At 43.7% G+C, this 17,754-nt stretch overlaps 1 protein-coding gene across 1 annotated transcript in view; it reads left to right on the top strand.

The window, feature by feature from the left end:
• LOC308334779 (high-affinity choline transporter 1-like) overlaps positions 1-16,880 on the top strand; it is a 29,104-nt gene extending 12,224 nt beyond the window's left edge. The window contains exons 2-9 of the mRNA XM_080791599.1: positions 2,301-2,491; positions 3,715-3,828; positions 5,608-5,763; positions 10,089-10,237; positions 10,931-11,092; positions 13,035-13,188; positions 14,989-15,206; positions 16,198-16,880. Coding sequence (XP_080647725.1) covers positions 2,308-2,491; positions 3,715-3,828; positions 5,608-5,763; positions 10,089-10,237; positions 10,931-11,092; positions 13,035-13,188; positions 14,989-15,206; positions 16,198-16,764 — 1,704 coding nt within the window. The 5' untranslated portion in view covers positions 2,301-2,307 and the 3' untranslated portion in view covers positions 16,765-16,880. The remainder of the gene's footprint in view (positions 1-2,300; positions 2,492-3,714; positions 3,829-5,607; positions 5,764-10,088; positions 10,238-10,930; positions 11,093-13,034; positions 13,189-14,988; positions 15,207-16,197) is intronic.
• The last annotated feature ends 874 nt before the right edge of the window (positions 16,881-17,754 follow it).

Here is a 17,754-nt window from a genome sequence, read left to right as displayed (position 1 = left end):
CTGACGTGGCACTCTTTTTCCCCACACTATATACTAAAAATCTTTCTTGTCACTCCGTGACCTTGCTGCATGAGCACAGCCCCTGCACACTCTTAAAGTAATGGTGCTTATTTAAGAGGTGCGAAATATCCCAACAGTATACATATACGTACGTTTGTAATCCAAGTAACTCGAGAACCGTTCGCCCCACCGACTTTCACATTCAACACGTGTTCCATGCCCCGACAGGGAGTCCTAGTGGTGTCGAGTCGATCGGTCGGTCGGACCCACGGTTGTCCAGAACCGCCACAAAACACTTTACATTTGGTCATGCCTGACACGGAACTCCATATGTAGGAATAAAGGGACAGAAACGCACGCACGCAGTCACACACACACACACACACACACACACACACACACACAGTGCATCTCCGGCCGATAGGTGAGAACGGGTTTGTCGACGTGCGAATGGAGGGACCATTGAAAACAAAAGCATGGCTCGCATGCTGTGGTTTGCTATACTAACTAAACAGAAATGTGCATGCACAAAGTAGGCTATCGTGTCTTGTTTTTTCACCCCCTCTCTTCGAAGATAGACTGGGCAAGCGGTCTAAACTGACGCCGGTGACACACACACCCCGCACACACACACACACACACACACACACACACACACACACACACACCGCTTTCTCTCTCCTCTCTCGTCATGTTGATTCAACGCTGTGGGCTCCTGTCCTCTCTCTCTCTCTCTTAAAGGTTTCCTCCCATAAACGTCACTTGAAAATTACGTTGAAGAAACTGTATAGTGATTATGCCAACAGCTAAAGTTTGTATGTAACGTTGTCCATCTGTAGACTAGAGCAGCTAGCTCTGTTCCCTGCGCGTCAAAGAACATAAATAAATAGCGTGTGACAGCGTGTCTGTGCGGGAACCGATAGAGAGAACCGAAAATTGAATTATTGTAATGGATATACCCAAGCACGTTCGGTTCGGTACATGCATGCTTGGTCCTCAAACTTCCATCGTTACATAACAGACTCAGTGCGCTATACTATAGCCGGGCACCGGTCTAGTATATTTAAACTTAAAATGAGGGACTACTAGTTCAACCCCCAGGGCCCTGTCCTGTGAAGAAAAGGTCTATCCCTCACCATTTACTAATCCTTTGTAATAATATCTAGACTAATAACCTCTTTGTTAATTACTATAGCATGCAGAATATTAATATCTGACTGTGGATTCAGACTCGGCATATACATTTAGGTTTATCCTGCTATACCAAACATGACAGGTTGATGTCAACTAGAAAGTCAGTAATGAGGAAATGTATAATTTCCAGGAGAACATGCAATCACATTTAAATCATCGCAGTTAAAATATTGTGAACACCATAACGATGGCAATATTCTCAGATCACAAAATATGGCATACACACAGCTTTAATCCCCATTCGTTGTTCTTCCATGTGCTCTGGTTAGAGGCAATATATGTGTGCACATATTGTGGACACATTTCAACATGCCATATGGGGAACAAGCAGGTCCAGCAGTTCCTGTGGAGGTATATACAATACACCCTTATCTAGACTTGCTTTATTGATAGGGCTAAGGGCGCCTTGCTTGGGCAAAGATGGTCATTGTCCATGCAGCTAGAACGCATGCAGGAGGGGGTCTGCTGAAGTGTGGGGTTATAGGAAGGAACCTGGGGGTCATAAATAGCTAATAAATAGCTTATTTGTTCTCCTCATGGGCCCGCCACCGCAGTCTCCGTACCAAAGGAATACTTCAACTGGATTATTACACACCACCCAGCCTGCACTCACACACATCTGTGCAGGTGGTAACCTCGGTGTCAGACGGAAAAATGCCCTTAACGGGGTTGTTAATTAAGGGGGCCAGCAAAATTGTGGGGGGGAAATTCAACAACCCTGAGTTATTTATATGATGAGCAGGTGCTAAAAAAAAAATTGTATTTAAAAAAAATTGTATTAGAGCAGACAGCTCTCTCACCCCCTATATACCGGGAATATGAATTCCTGCCATCCGGCCAATTAATGGTTAAAGGCCCCCTGTTGCACTTTATATTTAATTTAATGTAACATTCGTATCTTGTGATAATGTATACGTACAGTATGTCTGTGGTTTATGTATGTTGTACAGTTTGTAATGTCTCTGAGAGCTTTTATTATCTGCTGTAAAAGTTTGGGACATAAATTATGAATAAACTTGCCCTTGTACCTTGTCAGAACCAGACAAGGGTCCAAGTTTAGAGATTAACAACAATCCTGTCTTGCTTGCATTTTTTTGTGTTTACAGTTTCACGATGGCTCTAAACATAGCCGGGTTGGTGGCGGTGTTGGTCTTCTATGCCTTGATCCTGGGGATGGGGGTCTGGGCTTCGAAGAAATCCAGGAGGGAGGAGAAGAAGTGTGTGGGATCCAGAAGTGAAGTCACCATGATAGGAGGACGCAACATCAACACTTGGATTGGCATCTTCACAATGACAGGTGAGAGAATTTGTATGATGATGCACGTGGCACGAATCAGGGAATCACTGACCTTTTCATGTCAAGGACCCCCGAATTGATGTTAAAGGTAGGGTAAGTGATTTCACTTAATTAAAATATCAATTATTTTTTTGTTTTGTTGTGATAATCCTCTCTACTATAGAGTGTGCTGACCATATAAGGAGTTCCTCCCTGTCCCCAGTTAACCCCTGGGGGGTCAAAAAACCTCAGGTTTCGTTTTTTGACTCTCTATCCTGATTGGACGAAAGGCTTAGGTCCCACAGCCAAAAACGAAACCTAAGGTTTTTTGAGTGAAATCACTTACTCTACCTTTAACGTGGACGCGGACCATCAATCCGAAAAGATGCCATGGCTATTATACTTTTCACAATTATTGATGTTGTGGCAAGCTTTCAGTGCTCTTTGGTGACAGAGGAAAACCCACGCCTCTGATAGTAGAATTTGTGCTGTTCTTCTGCAGCTGAGGCTGTGATGAGCGTATTAGAGTTATAATCTTCTCTCGAACAATTAGTACAGGATGGTGCAGTCCGACATACGCCGCCGCCGGTGAAGTCTCACCCTGTCACGGTACCGAGAACTGGCGGACCCAAATGCAGACACAGACAAAAGTTCGACAGTTCAAGGGTGTTTATTGAAAACAAACTGGCAGGCAGGCAGAGCAGGGCAAGGTCCAAACAGGCTGGTCAGAGCATGGGCTGGCAGGCAGGCAGGCAGGTGTGGTCTGAGGAGGAGGAGAGGAGAGTGGTGAGTACAGGCACAAAAGCAAACTGAAACACTAGAAAACACGACAAAACTGAAGTTCACTGGGAACAAACACTGGTAAATGCTGGCTAGAAGGTCTACTATACCACTGTGGTTGATTTAACAATCTGGCGCTGGTGATGTGGGAAGGCCGGGTCTTTATAGGTTGGAGTTGATGAGCTGATGGCAGGCAGGAGCGTAGATGGGAGACTGGAAACAGGTGAGCCAAGTGATAAATGGAGCCAAGCCTACGCCCACACACACGCCCACACATAACACAGACACTGACAAGACAGAGACAGACAAGAATAACACAGCCCTGCCTGGGACTGTGACACACCCATGGCTTCCACGTGCAGTTATAGGGTTAGGTTAGGGTTTGGGGGTGTGTAGGGTGTCGGACAATGATTGTGTGACTGTGTTAACTCAACGGTGTTAACTGCTTTTATCTTCGCCCTCAGCCACCTGGGTCGGAGGATCCTACATCATGGGTACCGCCGAGGCCGTCTACACTCCCTCCCGTGGCGTCATCTGGGCCATTGGGCCTCCTTCGTTTTTCATGGTCTTCCTCGTAGGTAAGAAGCAGCGTGTGTCTTTCCGATATTCTTTCACCGATATTCTATTCACTGATATTGACCGATATTATAATGTAATGTGTGATTAATGGCTTTGAATCAATGAACTCAATATACTGTATATTGTGTATAATATAACCAGTAAGACGAGGTCGCATGCACACATGTGGGTGGACGGCAGACTGCTGGGCGTGCGCTGGCGCTTTGGCATGGGGGGGGGGGGGTCAGATCAACATATGGAATTAATTCTGTACTGCAGGCCATATATGGAGCGTGTCTTGAGTGTACAGGGTTTGATGCAGGCCAGATCAACATTATGGAATGTCAGAAGAGGTCAGCTCCATACAGTATAATGGATATCTAAGGGTGGTATGGCGGGGGACATTCTCTTGAGTGTACAGGGTTTGATGAGGGCCCAGGTATAGGGCCGGGCCTTGATCTTTTCGGGACTGTCGAGAACTCTAGTTTTCGCCGGGTGCGACTGCATTTTGGGGCATTTTGGGGCCCGTCTAGAGTTTGAATGGACAGGTATCAGTCAAAAAGGGAGACGTCGAAGAGGAATGATGGATGGGGAAGGATCAACATAATGGAATGTCAGAACAGGTTCAACTTCTGACATACAGTACAGTATATATCCATATACTGTATGGTGATCTATAAAGGGTTTGAGGTCAGATTAGTTGCTTGCCAAAATTGATGACATCAGGGATCTCCATAATGCTGTATGTGCTTAACTGCGACAGCAGGTCGCAATTACTATACATATATCCATCCCTGATGATGTCACGTGATGTCACAATGACCTGGGCACCAATGGGGGCCGATGTCACGTGATGTCACGGTGACATGGGGGGCTTGCCCATGGAGTGAGTGACGGGGATTTGAGTTTAGGTGTCGTGAGTCGTGACAAAGAAACGCAAGGTTGCATAGTTAACTGCGACCTTCGGTCTCAACAATCAAGTGCAAGAATTGAATACAGGTGCCAACTGTCATCACCTTGGAATCCGTTGATGTGAATTTACTGTAATAGTTCTCTGTCTGAATGGTAGAGATTGCGCAAATAAACGGAGGCTTTAGAAGGCGTTTTTAGAATCGGCCTTATAGGCAGGCCTAAAGGGGTTAAATACAAACTGAGTTTCTCTATAATGTCCTCTGGTCGAGGGTCTGCCCTTAACTAGAATCTTAATCTGAAAAAAAAAAAAACATTAACATGGTGAATCACATCTTGATGATGTCATCAAGATGTGATTCACCATGTTAATGATTTTGTTTCAGGCCTCCAGTTCTAGGAAACACAGAATGGGGGGACTTTTTTAAATTATTTTAACAGCTCTAAGGTATATAGCACAGCAGCTCTAACATAGTAAAATGTTGAAAATGAGTGCAGGTATTCCCCTTTAAGAGGTTTTGTCCGAAGTGCTTTTAATACTTTTTCATTGGTTCAATATTATTTTTTAACCAACACACAGACTTAAAGGGTGTTCAATAATAGCAACTGATTTATGCACAAAAAAAAATTTATAATCTTAAACCTAAACAAATTGAGTTAGGTGGTTCCGTCCGACATCGACGGTATTTAGTTTAGCATGAAATCCTTACCTTTGACTGAATATGTATAACCAGAATGCAGATGTGAAAATGACTCACTCTGAATCATGGCATTATAGAATTACTTACTTTTACTGTTGAGTGAGAAAACAATGTTGCACATTATTATTCATCGATCCCCAGGTTGTGAACCCTCTAATGCATCACCTTCCTGTTGCGTGTCCCAAACAGGAGGCTTGTTCTTCGCCAAACAGATGAGGTCGAAGCGCTACGTGACGATGATGGATCCGTTTCAGCATCGCTACGGCAACGCGTTCACCACGGTCCTCCTGCTTCCCAGTCTGCTCAGTGACATTCTGTGGGTGGCGTGCATCCTGGCTGCCTTGGGTCAGTCATATATACGTTATAGCTCTTGCTTATCAACACCATGGTCCTCCAGGGACCGCCTGATGGAGTCCAAATGGACCCTTTACTCTGCGTTCATGTGGTTTGCACACATGTGGGTGCAGACCAAATGAAGTAGTATGTTGTACTCCCACTTTCGCTACTTTTTAAAGGTAGAGTAAGTGATTTCACTCAAAAAACCTTAGGTTTCGTTTTTGGCTGTGGGACCTAAGCCTTCGTCCAATCAGGATAGAGAGTCAAAAACGAAACCTAAGGTTTTTTGACCCCCAGGGGTTAACTGGGGACAGGGAGGAACTCCTTATATGGTCAGCACACTCTATAGTAGAGAGGATTATCACAACAAAACAAAGAAATAAGTGATATTTGAATTAAGTGAAATCACTGAATATACCTTTAACTTTGACAATTCAGTGCATCAATGTCATTTAAACTCTGCTTAGCTGTTAGCTCTGTTCATCATTGCATTTCATCAGTCAGTGCTTATAGGCCTACTACTATACCTAGGGCTCCGAACAGCTTATATAGCACCCATTCTTGAGATAAGGGACAAAACTTTTTTCAAACTGGATTTTTTTTTTTTTTAAGATACATTCAAATCAAATAGATGTATTTGTAGACACAGGTCTCAACTACCAATCTTGAGAAGGAACAGGTTTTTCGCATAACATTTCTTTCTAAAATGGGACATTTATGCACTTAATACCTGATTCATGTCAACTCCGTCAGACACACTAAAATCCCTTTTAATTGAATTTTATCATTTCAACAATAATATAAAGTCCTCAGTTATCTTATAATGGCTTTCAGTAATCAAGTTAAGTAATACAAATCTTTTAATATTATTTTGTTCCAATATCACACTATTATGAAATATCCAATTTCTCAAAACCGTCATTTCAACCTTTATTTTCAATATTATAACATGAAAACCATGTAAAAAAAAAAAAAAATCATCATTACGTATCATTTCAGTTGGTGTTTCAATACATAAGCACAAAAGATTTGACAGCGAATTTTCTATTTCTTTGGAAATTAACAAAAACATCACGGGACGAACGTCTGACGGAGTTGACGAACATCTGACGGAGTTGACAAGTTTAACTGATTTAGGTTCTAGACCACCTAGGATCTTGATTCTGGTGACTAATCCCACATTTTCAAGGATGAGGAATACAGTGGTACTATTTAGATTTGCCCTGTGAACATGGCAGCCATTTTTCAAAATGGCCGCCAACTTTCTGTTATTTCCCAATAACTCAAGTTCTACACCACCTAGGATCTTGATTCTGGTGACTAATCATACATTTTCAAGGATGTGGGATACATTGGTACTATTTAGATTTGTCCTGTGACCATGGTAGACATTTTTCAAAATGGCCGCCAACTTTCTGTTATTTCCCAATAACTCAAGTTCTACACCACCTAGGATCTTGATTCTGGTGACTAATCATACATTTTCAAGGGTGAGGAATACAGTTGTACTATTTAGATTTATCCTGTGACCATGGATGGTAGACATTTAAAAAAATGGTGGACCTGCTATTATTTTACCAATTTACTCAGGGAATATTATCAGAATAATATAAAATCTGTGAATACATTTCTTACCAAGAATTTTCTTCACCAATGTTTGTAAAGGTGTCTACTAACATATCCCACATTGGTTTCTATTTGACCACCCTAGGGGCATGTTTGACAGCTGCTGAAAGTTGGGTACCATCAACAAACAATATAAGGCTAAATGTTTTAAATTTCATTATGCTTTAAGTAGCATGTCAAACTAGGGGCTTTTCATGATTCTGGATCCATTCCAAGCATTAGTTTTGCACAAAAAACACTACGTTGGCTAAAAACGGCCATAGCCATCATCACAGATGTGATGAGGTCAGCACATGTCGGCACATTTGGGCAAGTGGCTATGGCCAAACTAGGGGGTCTATGGCCAAACTAGGGGTCAAACTCCTTGGGCTAAATTCGGTGAGGTGAACAGTGAGCAGTGAACAGTGAGCGAAAGACTGAAGACAGAAGATTTGGCTTCAGGACCATCAGGCAGGATGTGCAGACACTGAAGGCATCAGTGTCTTTCTCTGTGTCCCCAGCATGTCAACCAAAGCAATGTTACCAAATCAAAGGAGCCTTCACCTCATGTCACCTGGGGCTGGGTGAGCAATCGTATCCTGTATCTAAACTCACAACTAAATACAGACACTTGGCCAGACTGCCGTTTGAAAGGGTCAAACCCCTCATCCTGATTGGGGAAGACCAATCACACCAACCGAACAAGTGAGGTTGGGGCCTCCAGGTGGGCCAGCAGCCATCTGCACAAGACTGGGCTGGACCCTGCAGGAAAGCAATCTCCAGCCAAGACAATGTAAGTTGACTATAACAGAGCCCCAGAACACAGAGCTCAGGAGAAGGATGGAGAAACACTGGCAGGAGGCCACCAAGATACAATGCCCCAGAGACCCAGAGTGTGCCACCACTGGCAATAAGGAGATCAACTGCTGCAGCAAAGATGTCATGAAAGGCAAGTCTCCACCAAAAAAAACCCTGAACCTAATCGGGGTGTCAAGAGACCAAAGTTTCTCCCCCACAGTTCCCTGCAGTGGCCAGTGAAGTCAAACTGTGCATCTGTACCTGAAAGGGGCAAGTCAAAGGCCAGAAAGCCCACCTCCTTTTAATGTCCTGTCAGTAGAAACTCAACCTGCACCTGAAATAAGCCCTTACCTCTCCCAGAGAAAGATCATCCTTGAAAATGTAATGATTAGTCGCCAGAATCAAGATCCTTGGTGGTCTAAAACTTGAGTTATTGGTAAAATAACAGCAGGTTGGTGGTCATTTTGAAAAACAATGGCTGCCATGGTCACAGGACAAATCTAAATAGTACCACTGTATTTCTCATCTTTTAAAATGTATGATTAGTCGCCAAAATCAAGATCCTAGGTGGTCTAAAACTTGAGTTATTGTAAAATAACAGCAGGTGGCGGCCATTTTGAAAAAGAAATGGCTGCTATGGTCACAGGACAAATCTAAATATTACCAATGTACCCCACATCCTTGAAAATGTATGATTAGTCACCAGAATCAAGATCCTAGGTGGTGTAGAACTTGAGTTATTGTAAAATAACAGCAGGTGGCGGCCATTTTGAAAAATGGCTGCCATGGTCACAGGGAAAGTCTAAATTGTACCACTGTATCCCTCATCCTTGAAAATGAGGTCTTAGTCACCAGAATCAAGATCCTAGGTGGTGTAGAACTTGAGTTATTGTAAAATAACATCAGGTGGCGGCTCTTTTGTAATATGGCTGCCATGGTCACCACGAGACAAATCTGTGATGGCCCCATAGCCAAAAATGTTCCTTAAGGCATGCTCTAACTGTGTGCCAAATTAGAATACTGCCCATTATTCAAAAACAATAATTTTATTGTTTTAGGAACACTTTTGTCAACTCCGTCAGATACACGTCAACTCCGTCAGACACAAAATCTGACGGAGTTGACGTCTGACGGAGTTGACAAAATGGCATTTGTTTTCATCTTAACCCTCTTTAGTACAATGTAGCCATTTTGTTTTTGCTTAATTTTGTTAGCTAAACCTAACCCCTAAACTAAAATAATAAACATTATTTTTGAATTCTTAACAAAGATCATAATAATGTCCTGACGGAGTTGACATGTAAAAGCTGTGACCACATTGTTATCAACATTGTTTGTTTAAAATATCAAACAATTGAATGCTTGTCAGACCAGGTACTCCACTGTTGCAACAAATATAAATGGGACTTGGAAAAGGAGTCTTCAGGCTAAATCTGTCGACAATATTTTCTGATTAATTTAAGACTTTTAAAAAAACCTGACGGAGTTGACGGAGACGTGGGACGAACATTTGATATGAGATATTTAATAGAAAATATGAATTAAAATTAACTGTGTATATTATTTGCTATGTTGTTGACAATCTACTTTAATTTAGTATGTATATTTATGTGATTGTGACAGTATTAGACACTTTTTTGGCAGTTTGAAATTGTGGCCACTTGCTGGGGACAGGCTAAATACAGGCCTTTTTGGGTACAGGGCCTGCTTTTAACTAATTCAGATGGAATATGAAAACAATTATAATGAAATTAAGGGCATAATAATACACAACTGTATTACACTTAACTTTGCAAGTGCTTTTATTTTTATGAATTAATTTATTTTTTACATAAAATAAGGCTCTTATGTGTGGGACATGTTTTTTCCACTTTTGTCCCTCATCTCAAGAATGAGTGATAGACGTGTGTGCATTGTGTGTGATTCTCCAGGTGGGACAGTCAGCGTGATCCTTGATCTTCATTCGTCCTACGCCATCGTCCTGTCTGCAGGCGTCGCCATCACCTACACACTGCTGGGAGGACTGTACTCAGTGGCCTACACCGATGTCATCCAGCTGTCGATCATGTTCATCAGTCTGGTGAGAGCAGACATGGATGTTCAGGGGTGGCATAGCTGAACGGGTAGAGAGAGCCTGGCTGGGAAGCAGACGTGTCTTGGGTTTGATTCCCCGGCTTGGCGATATACTAGTTGAGGTGCTCTGGCTGAGTAAGATCATGCACTCGGATCTCCTGCTTTCCCAATTTTCCCTAGACTGCCGAAGTATAGAGTTACCTTTGAACAGCCCACTGCACCGACCGATGAGTTGCTTGTCTTGAAAATCCACTTTAAAGCGTGTGTGTAGTGTTGAAAAATATTCCAAGGTGCCGATCACAACAACAGCCCGCTGCTATAGGGAGCTTTCCCATTGTAAACGACAGGGACTCAATTTCCCATAATCCTTTGACGTCATCAAAACACGTCTCATATCGCAGTCTGTCCGGTGGATTTGCCCATACTTGTGACTTATTAAACTGATTAAAAACGTGGATTAAACAATGAAAATATAACTTGGGAAACTCGCGAATCGCAGCAAAAGTGTTCTACAATCAATTAACTCGGGCAACTCGTGAATGGAAGTCCAAGTAGAGTGTGGTTTTGTTAAATTTTGATACATTTTGGAAAGTGGTTAACGCCATCCCTGATGACATTAGCCTTGCTCCACTGGCGGCAAATATAATGATGTTTTTGTTGACCTATTTTTTCTTGTTCTGTTGTATCTTGCCTTTCCCAGTGGATGTGTGTTCCCTTTGTAATTCTTCACCCATCATCATCATCATCATCATCATCATCATCATCATCTAATGTGACTCTCACACCTGTAAACTCACCGCCCTGGCTGGGGGAGCTCAAGACGGAGGATGTTGGAAAATGGATCGATGAATTCCTCTTAATTGTTAGTTCCAAATTCTATTCATGTAAGGCTACAGTATGCAGATATGTATCTGCATTGTCAGGCAGAAACCTCCAATGTCCATATTTCATCATTTTTATGTTGGGACAGTGAGTCACCTCAGGGGGAGCATACACGTTGGTCCGATGTACTAACAGTCATGCAACAGTCCGACACATGTGTGGCTCGTTAAAGGGCCACTTCACCCCTTTTGCAACCAAAATGATGTTTGGGAGACAAACTTTCCTGGGGTTTTTATTTGGGTCATTTGTGTTTTTAGATATTTCAGTATTTCAAGGTGTTTCATGATGCCAAGGACACTGGTCTCACTTACTTCCTGGACTACATGTTGTCTCAGTAAGGCACCCCCCCCCCCCTGCAGTATGGGAATTGTAGTCCAGGAAGAAAGTGAGCCCGCAGTGTCCATGGCATCATGGAGCCCGCGTGGACACCTTGAAATACTGAAATATCTAAAAACACAAATTACCCACCTAAGAAAACCAGGTAAAGTGTTTCTTGTCTCCCAAACACCATTAAAATAAGATCTGGTTTCAAAAGGGGTGAAGTGGCCCTTTAAGACTCACCCGTGGCTCCCGACATGCGTTTGCTGGTTAAGACGCATGGCTTTCCTGTGAGGTTAGGGTTAGGTTAGGGTTTGGGTTAGGGTGTCGGACTAATGGGTGCCGGACTGTTAGTACGTCGGACCAAGTTAGTGCAAGCTAGTCCTAACCCCCTTTCTGAAACCAGCTCCTCGCCACTCGCCCTACACACTTGCCCTCGACATGCGCGTTCACGCGAGGCTGCGCCATATTAAGTGTCGTCCGAAACCATGTAAGCAGCCTTGAGTGCACGTGGCTTATAAAGCCCTCAAGAGCGAGTCTGTGCCGATCTAGACTTGATTGCCTTGTGCAGCCCTGCTCTCTGTCCGCATGGAAACCGCAACCTACAAATGGAAGTACCACCACAAATAAATGATAAATAAACTGCTCCTAAACAATCTTCATCTGATGCAGAATAGACAACGCTCCAACTGATGTTCACTCTTTATTTACCCCACCGTGAAAAACTATAAATGAAACCACACAAACAAAACAACTTTTAACACAATTATAACACCATATGTCCTTTTTGACAGTCACGCTGTATTTCCTTTTAAATGTCCATATTAATGAAATCCACATGTCACACAAACATACACGATGCAAGGCAGTATAACTGTACAAACAAAATAACAGGTAACACAATTGCATGATGGTAACCATGGCAATGAATGGTGTCTGTTTCCTGTTTCTGCACAAGGAGGGCGAGTGTATTCCCTAATCAAGGGAACTTGATTCAGCTGGAGGGGCTCTTCCTGACGAGGGAACCTCCCGAGAGCACTTCAAGTCAAGGGACTGGTTTCAGAAAGGGCCGCTCTAGTCCTCTAGTCCAGCTGGTTTTCTCATTGGCTGACGCATGTGTGCACCGCAAATATGTCCGAGCTGAAATGAACGACTCAGAACACAACAGTTCCGCCTTAGAGAATTTTGGTTCCTACCAAAACTACTGCACTGAAACTGAGGCAGTTATAGCGGACCCCCGCAGATAATACTAAATGCAGCTGGTAATTCATTGATTTAATCAATTCTTGTTTCCATTAGTCTTAAAAGTAATAGTTACAACTTACAGCTGCTACACGCTTTAATTCCGCCCCAAAAGCGTTGTGTGGGCGGCCGACACGCACACACTGTAGGGCAGGCCAACATTGACGTGTGCCTGTCTTTAAGTGGCGCATGTGTTGCACTGTCTCCTGTCTGTGTTTAATTAGAATAATGGGTTGCATGCTTGAATCTTGTGTTGCAATCAGCGGCAGCTGTCTGAGCTGTGCCCATACTGTGTGCGTGTGTGTGTGTGTGTGTGTGTGTGTGTGTGTGTGTGTGTGTGTGTGTGTGTGTGTGTGCTGCAGGCCCTCGGAGGACTGGGCTGCCAGGCATTCTATCAAAGGGTCCTTTCTGCTGCATCACCCGCTCAGGCCCAAATCACGTGCTTTGCATCGTCGATCATCTCCGTCATCTTGGGAATTCCCTCAGTCATTATAGGAGCGGTGGCTGTTTCCGCAGGTACTTCACAAACACACACAATTTCTACAGATGTGTTAAAACAAATCGGCCCTCATGGTGGTGCTATAAGAGGCCCAGTCAAATCTTTATACCTATAACAAAATATATGGCTCAGGACATGTCACTCACGAGAGTAACACGCTCTTTGAGGTTACACAAGGATCTTAAACGGATGAAATCACGGAATGTTGACATGTAGCTAGAATCATCATCCTGATCCAGGAGATCAGATCAATGACACAAGATGAACAATATAGCCTTTACAATGTTGGTATTTCTCACAGATACACTGTGGCTGAAATATGAACCGAACCGAAGATACAATCGTCTGTTGGTTGAGAGATTATGCAATTATGTTGGGTGCAATTAAGTGGCGAATCTTTTACTAGATACAATCAAATACAGTAGGTTTCTAACAGACGGAAGGCAATTTACCAATAATATTAAAGAAACTGGTTAATACAGTGTACAGTCACTTTAAAAGTGTCATTTTGTTTACCCGGGCAGTGCTGGTTGGCAGTATACACTTTATGTTTATGTTTGTGCCAGAATGGATGATTAGATTTTTTAATGCTCGATAACAGGCTTGATAAGCCCAAATCTTATTGATAATGGGTACTCAATAAGCTTATCGGGTTTCTTCGGGTATCGAGCTCCATCCCTACTCGTTATCAGTAAAGCAACCTCCAGGGGCACGGTGGTACAGTCGGTAGTGCTGTCGCCTCACAGCTAGAAGGTCCTGGGTTCGATTCCCGCTGGGGACGCTGTGGGCGCTGGGGGGCGTGTTCTCTCCTCCGTGTCATCAGTGCCCATACCCGAGGCGGGTTTGGCAAAAGGACCTTTCTGTGTGGAGTTTGCATGTTCTCCTCGTGTCCCCTATAGGGTAGACACCCTCACAAAAAACATGCAGTAATCCTGGTCTCTAAACTACCTCCCTCTGGCCAGCCTGATGGAGGGGAAAGGAACTGGTCGGAAAGACTCAGAATAACGTGTTCCTTCCAAGCGCTATGTCCGGCCGGGGACATGGCTATGTCCTGTCAGGTGAAAAGAAGCAGCTGGACTCCTCATGCGCAGAAGGAAGCATGCGGTCAGTCCACTGCCCCCCCCCCCCCAGGTTGGCAGAGGAAGTGTAGCGCCCTATCCCTTCCGCAAAGACAAGAGACTCCGTTTTCTTAAAGGACCAGCGCCCTATATCTTATTATTTTTTGTTAATATACACATTATCAACAGAATTCAGTAAGAAACGGCTAGCACGGAACTCTCCTTTAAAGCTCGGACTCTAAGATAAATACCATTTACTCCAAAATATAGGTTTCTCAACGTGAGATTACTTTATTGCCTGCTAATGCCAGGCGATAAACATCTATGCGTCCACCACCCTTTCTGTTCCGATACAGCCATTTGAAGTATTACTTTCCTGTTGTATTTGGAGCTTTTATTTGCTCTCTGTTCGTCTAATTGTTTCACAATTACAGTGCATTTATTACGAAACATAATATTACTTACCCTCTCAGATTCACGTCACAATCACAGTGACATAGTTTAAAATTGTGATATGTATTATTGATAATTCCATAAGCAACACTGGGATTTGTACTAAATTAAATCACATTTGATGTGGCCACTAGTCACCATGAGGTGTCGCCAAACTACCAAAGAGAATATCTCACACATATGTTGCCATCTTGCTGCTCAATGATGAAACATTTGTCATTGGGCTGCCCTCTGCTGGTCCACTGACAAAAGTACATGTTAAATGTCATCTTCTCATCACTTTGGATGTCCGGTTCCCCCTCTCAGACTGGAACCAGACAGAGTATGGTCTTCCACCTCCGTTTGAGCGCGGGGAGGCAGGGAATGTGCTTCCACTGGTCCTGCAACACCTCGCCCCGTCCTGGGTGTCCGTGTTGGGCATCGGGGCGTTGGCTGCAGCCGTCATGTCCTCCGTGGACTCTGCCATGCTTTCTTCTGCGTCCATGTTCACTCAGAATATCTACAAGAGCTACCTCAGGAAACAGGTTGGAAACGATAATGACGATAATATACCCCCTACTAATAGAAATCTTAATCGTTTCCTAATTTGCTTCCTGCCAATAAAGGCTAAAGTGTTGTTGTGTCTAAGCACAGAGGACCTGTAGGGCTTTCAGCTATGCAACATATGTTTTTGTGTGATAGCAGATAGGTGCAATCCATATGTTTTTGTGAGTAAAAAACGTTATTTTGACAACAGATGAGTAGAGTGTGTTAAGTATGGCTGAGTGGTCATTGTTTATAGATAAATCACAGACAGGCTGATTAATCACCAACGTGTAGCGGAGGTGGTTAATCAGTACAGTCTAGCTGTCCACTAAGGCTAATAGCATTTCTACTCAGTTTAAGTTCAAGGTATAGGTGTGTCAAGGTGTGTCCGGGTTGCAGTGCCGGGAGAGGGATCGTCTTGGAAGCCTATACCTGACGTGCAATCACGTTACTGCATTTCCTAATTTCCCCATTAGATGGGGAAAGCTGCGCTCTCATTTGACTGTTGTTCTCAAATCTCAAAGCTCATTTACATTTAATGCAATGATTGATTCTGGCAAACTGCGGTAAAGACTAAAGATGGAGGTGGGGATAAACCAACCAGCGATCGTTCTGTCCAGGTTCGTTCTTCTGTTTGTTCTTTTCCTAAAGCGAAGCCGTGTTACTTGGGGCTACAGGCAGAAGGCAAAAGCTCTGTGCCTGGCTGTGAGATTGCTCAGTTGAGCTGGAGCGCATGCATGCAGATGCAGTGTGCGTGCACATACCGTACGCATGCATGTACGCTCGACGGTGACCATTGCCTCTGCCCCACAAATTCCACTACATTAGGGTAGAAAAATGCTCACTATATATTCGGACACTAATAAACGGCGGAACCCCCAAATAGTGCACTATATGGTGCATATAGGGGAAGAATTCGGACAAAGTCTTATAGCATCTATCTCGTCATTCTGCGATAACATGATTTTTTTTCCCACTCTCTCTCCCAAGGCGTCAGAGAGCGAGTGTGTATGGGTGATCCGGCTAAGTGTGCTGCTAGTGGGCTTGGCTGGCGCCGGCCTGGCCTTCACCGGGGAAGGCGTCATGGCGTTGTGGCTGATGAGCTATGACCAGCTGTACTGCATAGTCTTCCCGCAGATCGTCTGTGTCCTGCATTGTCCCTTCGCCAACGGATACGGTGCGACCGCTGGCTTCGTCCTGGGAACATTCCTCAGGTTTCTGAGCGGGGAGCCCGCACTCCACATCCCCGCCGTGCTGCTGTTTCCCGGTTGGAGGGAGGACGAGTTAACGGGGGACGTCCACCAGTATTTTCCCTTCAGGTCTTTGATAACGTTGCTAACCGTGCTCGTCATTCCCTCGGCCTCCTTGCTGGCACGTCTGGCGTTCACCCGCCACATGCTGCCTCCTTCCTGGGACGTCTTTGGTGTCTTGAGGGAGACTGGAGATGCTATAAAGAGTGTAAGTGGAGTGGGGAGAGCAGAAGTAATCTTACCTGCTGCTGCGACTGAGTCTGAGACTACTGAGAATCTGCTGGTTACGTCCACCTCCAGCTGCTAGGATGATACATGCTTTTTTTTATTCCAATCCCGATTCTGGAGACTACTAGACCACAGATTACCGATGTGACCAATGTTTGGTAAGAAGGAAATACAGACAGAGAGAGCTCTACTGGGAACATACCATTTTAATATGTTTAAATGAGGATTTTTACATGAGTACTGTACATAATAGATTCCATTTGCTCCTTGCTTTATGATGTGCCTGATGTCTGCATTGTATTGCATTTTGCCTGTTGTTTTTAATTTAAAAAAAATAATTGTAATTACTTTTTCTTGGCGTTTCCTGTTTCAGTGGTCGCATTAAATGGTAGAATTTTCTCTTACTGAAATGTTTGACAGAGGTATTGACACATTTACTAATCAAGTTTGCGATAAGACGGGGCCCATGGCAATGAAAAAAAAAATACTCCTGTGTGAACTGAGTGGTGCAGGCTGCTCAACACAGCTGGCTGAGTGCAGTTATGGTTATAGACGAATTCAGAAACGGGTCTCATCATGGTCTCATTTTATTGTTAAGTGTTTGTTATAATATTGGTTGCTAATTTGTGGTTTGTTTTCTGTAGATAAAATGTGGTGTAACCACATTCTTATGGAGGGGGGTGTGACGGCTCTGCCCCCTCTGCCTCTGCACAGTTGGCTATCTGGCAGCCTATGGGTGATTGGGGCAGAGTGGAGCAGGCCGTCAGGCCAACATGTGTACACCTGAGTGGGGTGTGGTCTGGGAGAGTATATAAGGGCCTCTCCTTCCATGCTCTCAAGCCAGCTATCTTACCTTCCTTTCAAGCAGTTGCACACCTTTTACAACACTCACACTGCAGCACACGTACTCCATACATCCATACACTGCATACATGACTGATTACTGACATTGTCACATCTCATACCAGTTTATTTGATGATTGCTTAACTTATTTTAATTTAGAATAATAAATATATAATATGAAAGGTTTGCCTTGTGTGTGTGGACTCCCTTTTTGTCATGTGGTGC

Source organism: Protomyctophum bolini, assembly GCF_963924005.1.
Source record: "Protomyctophum bolini genome assembly, chromosome: 19".
In the NCBI taxonomy this organism is placed as follows: domain Eukaryota; kingdom Metazoa; phylum Chordata; class Actinopteri; order Myctophiformes; family Myctophidae; genus Protomyctophum; species Protomyctophum bolini.
Note: the sequence above shows the minus strand (reverse complement) of the source record. Positions and strands in the feature narration are given on the sequence as shown.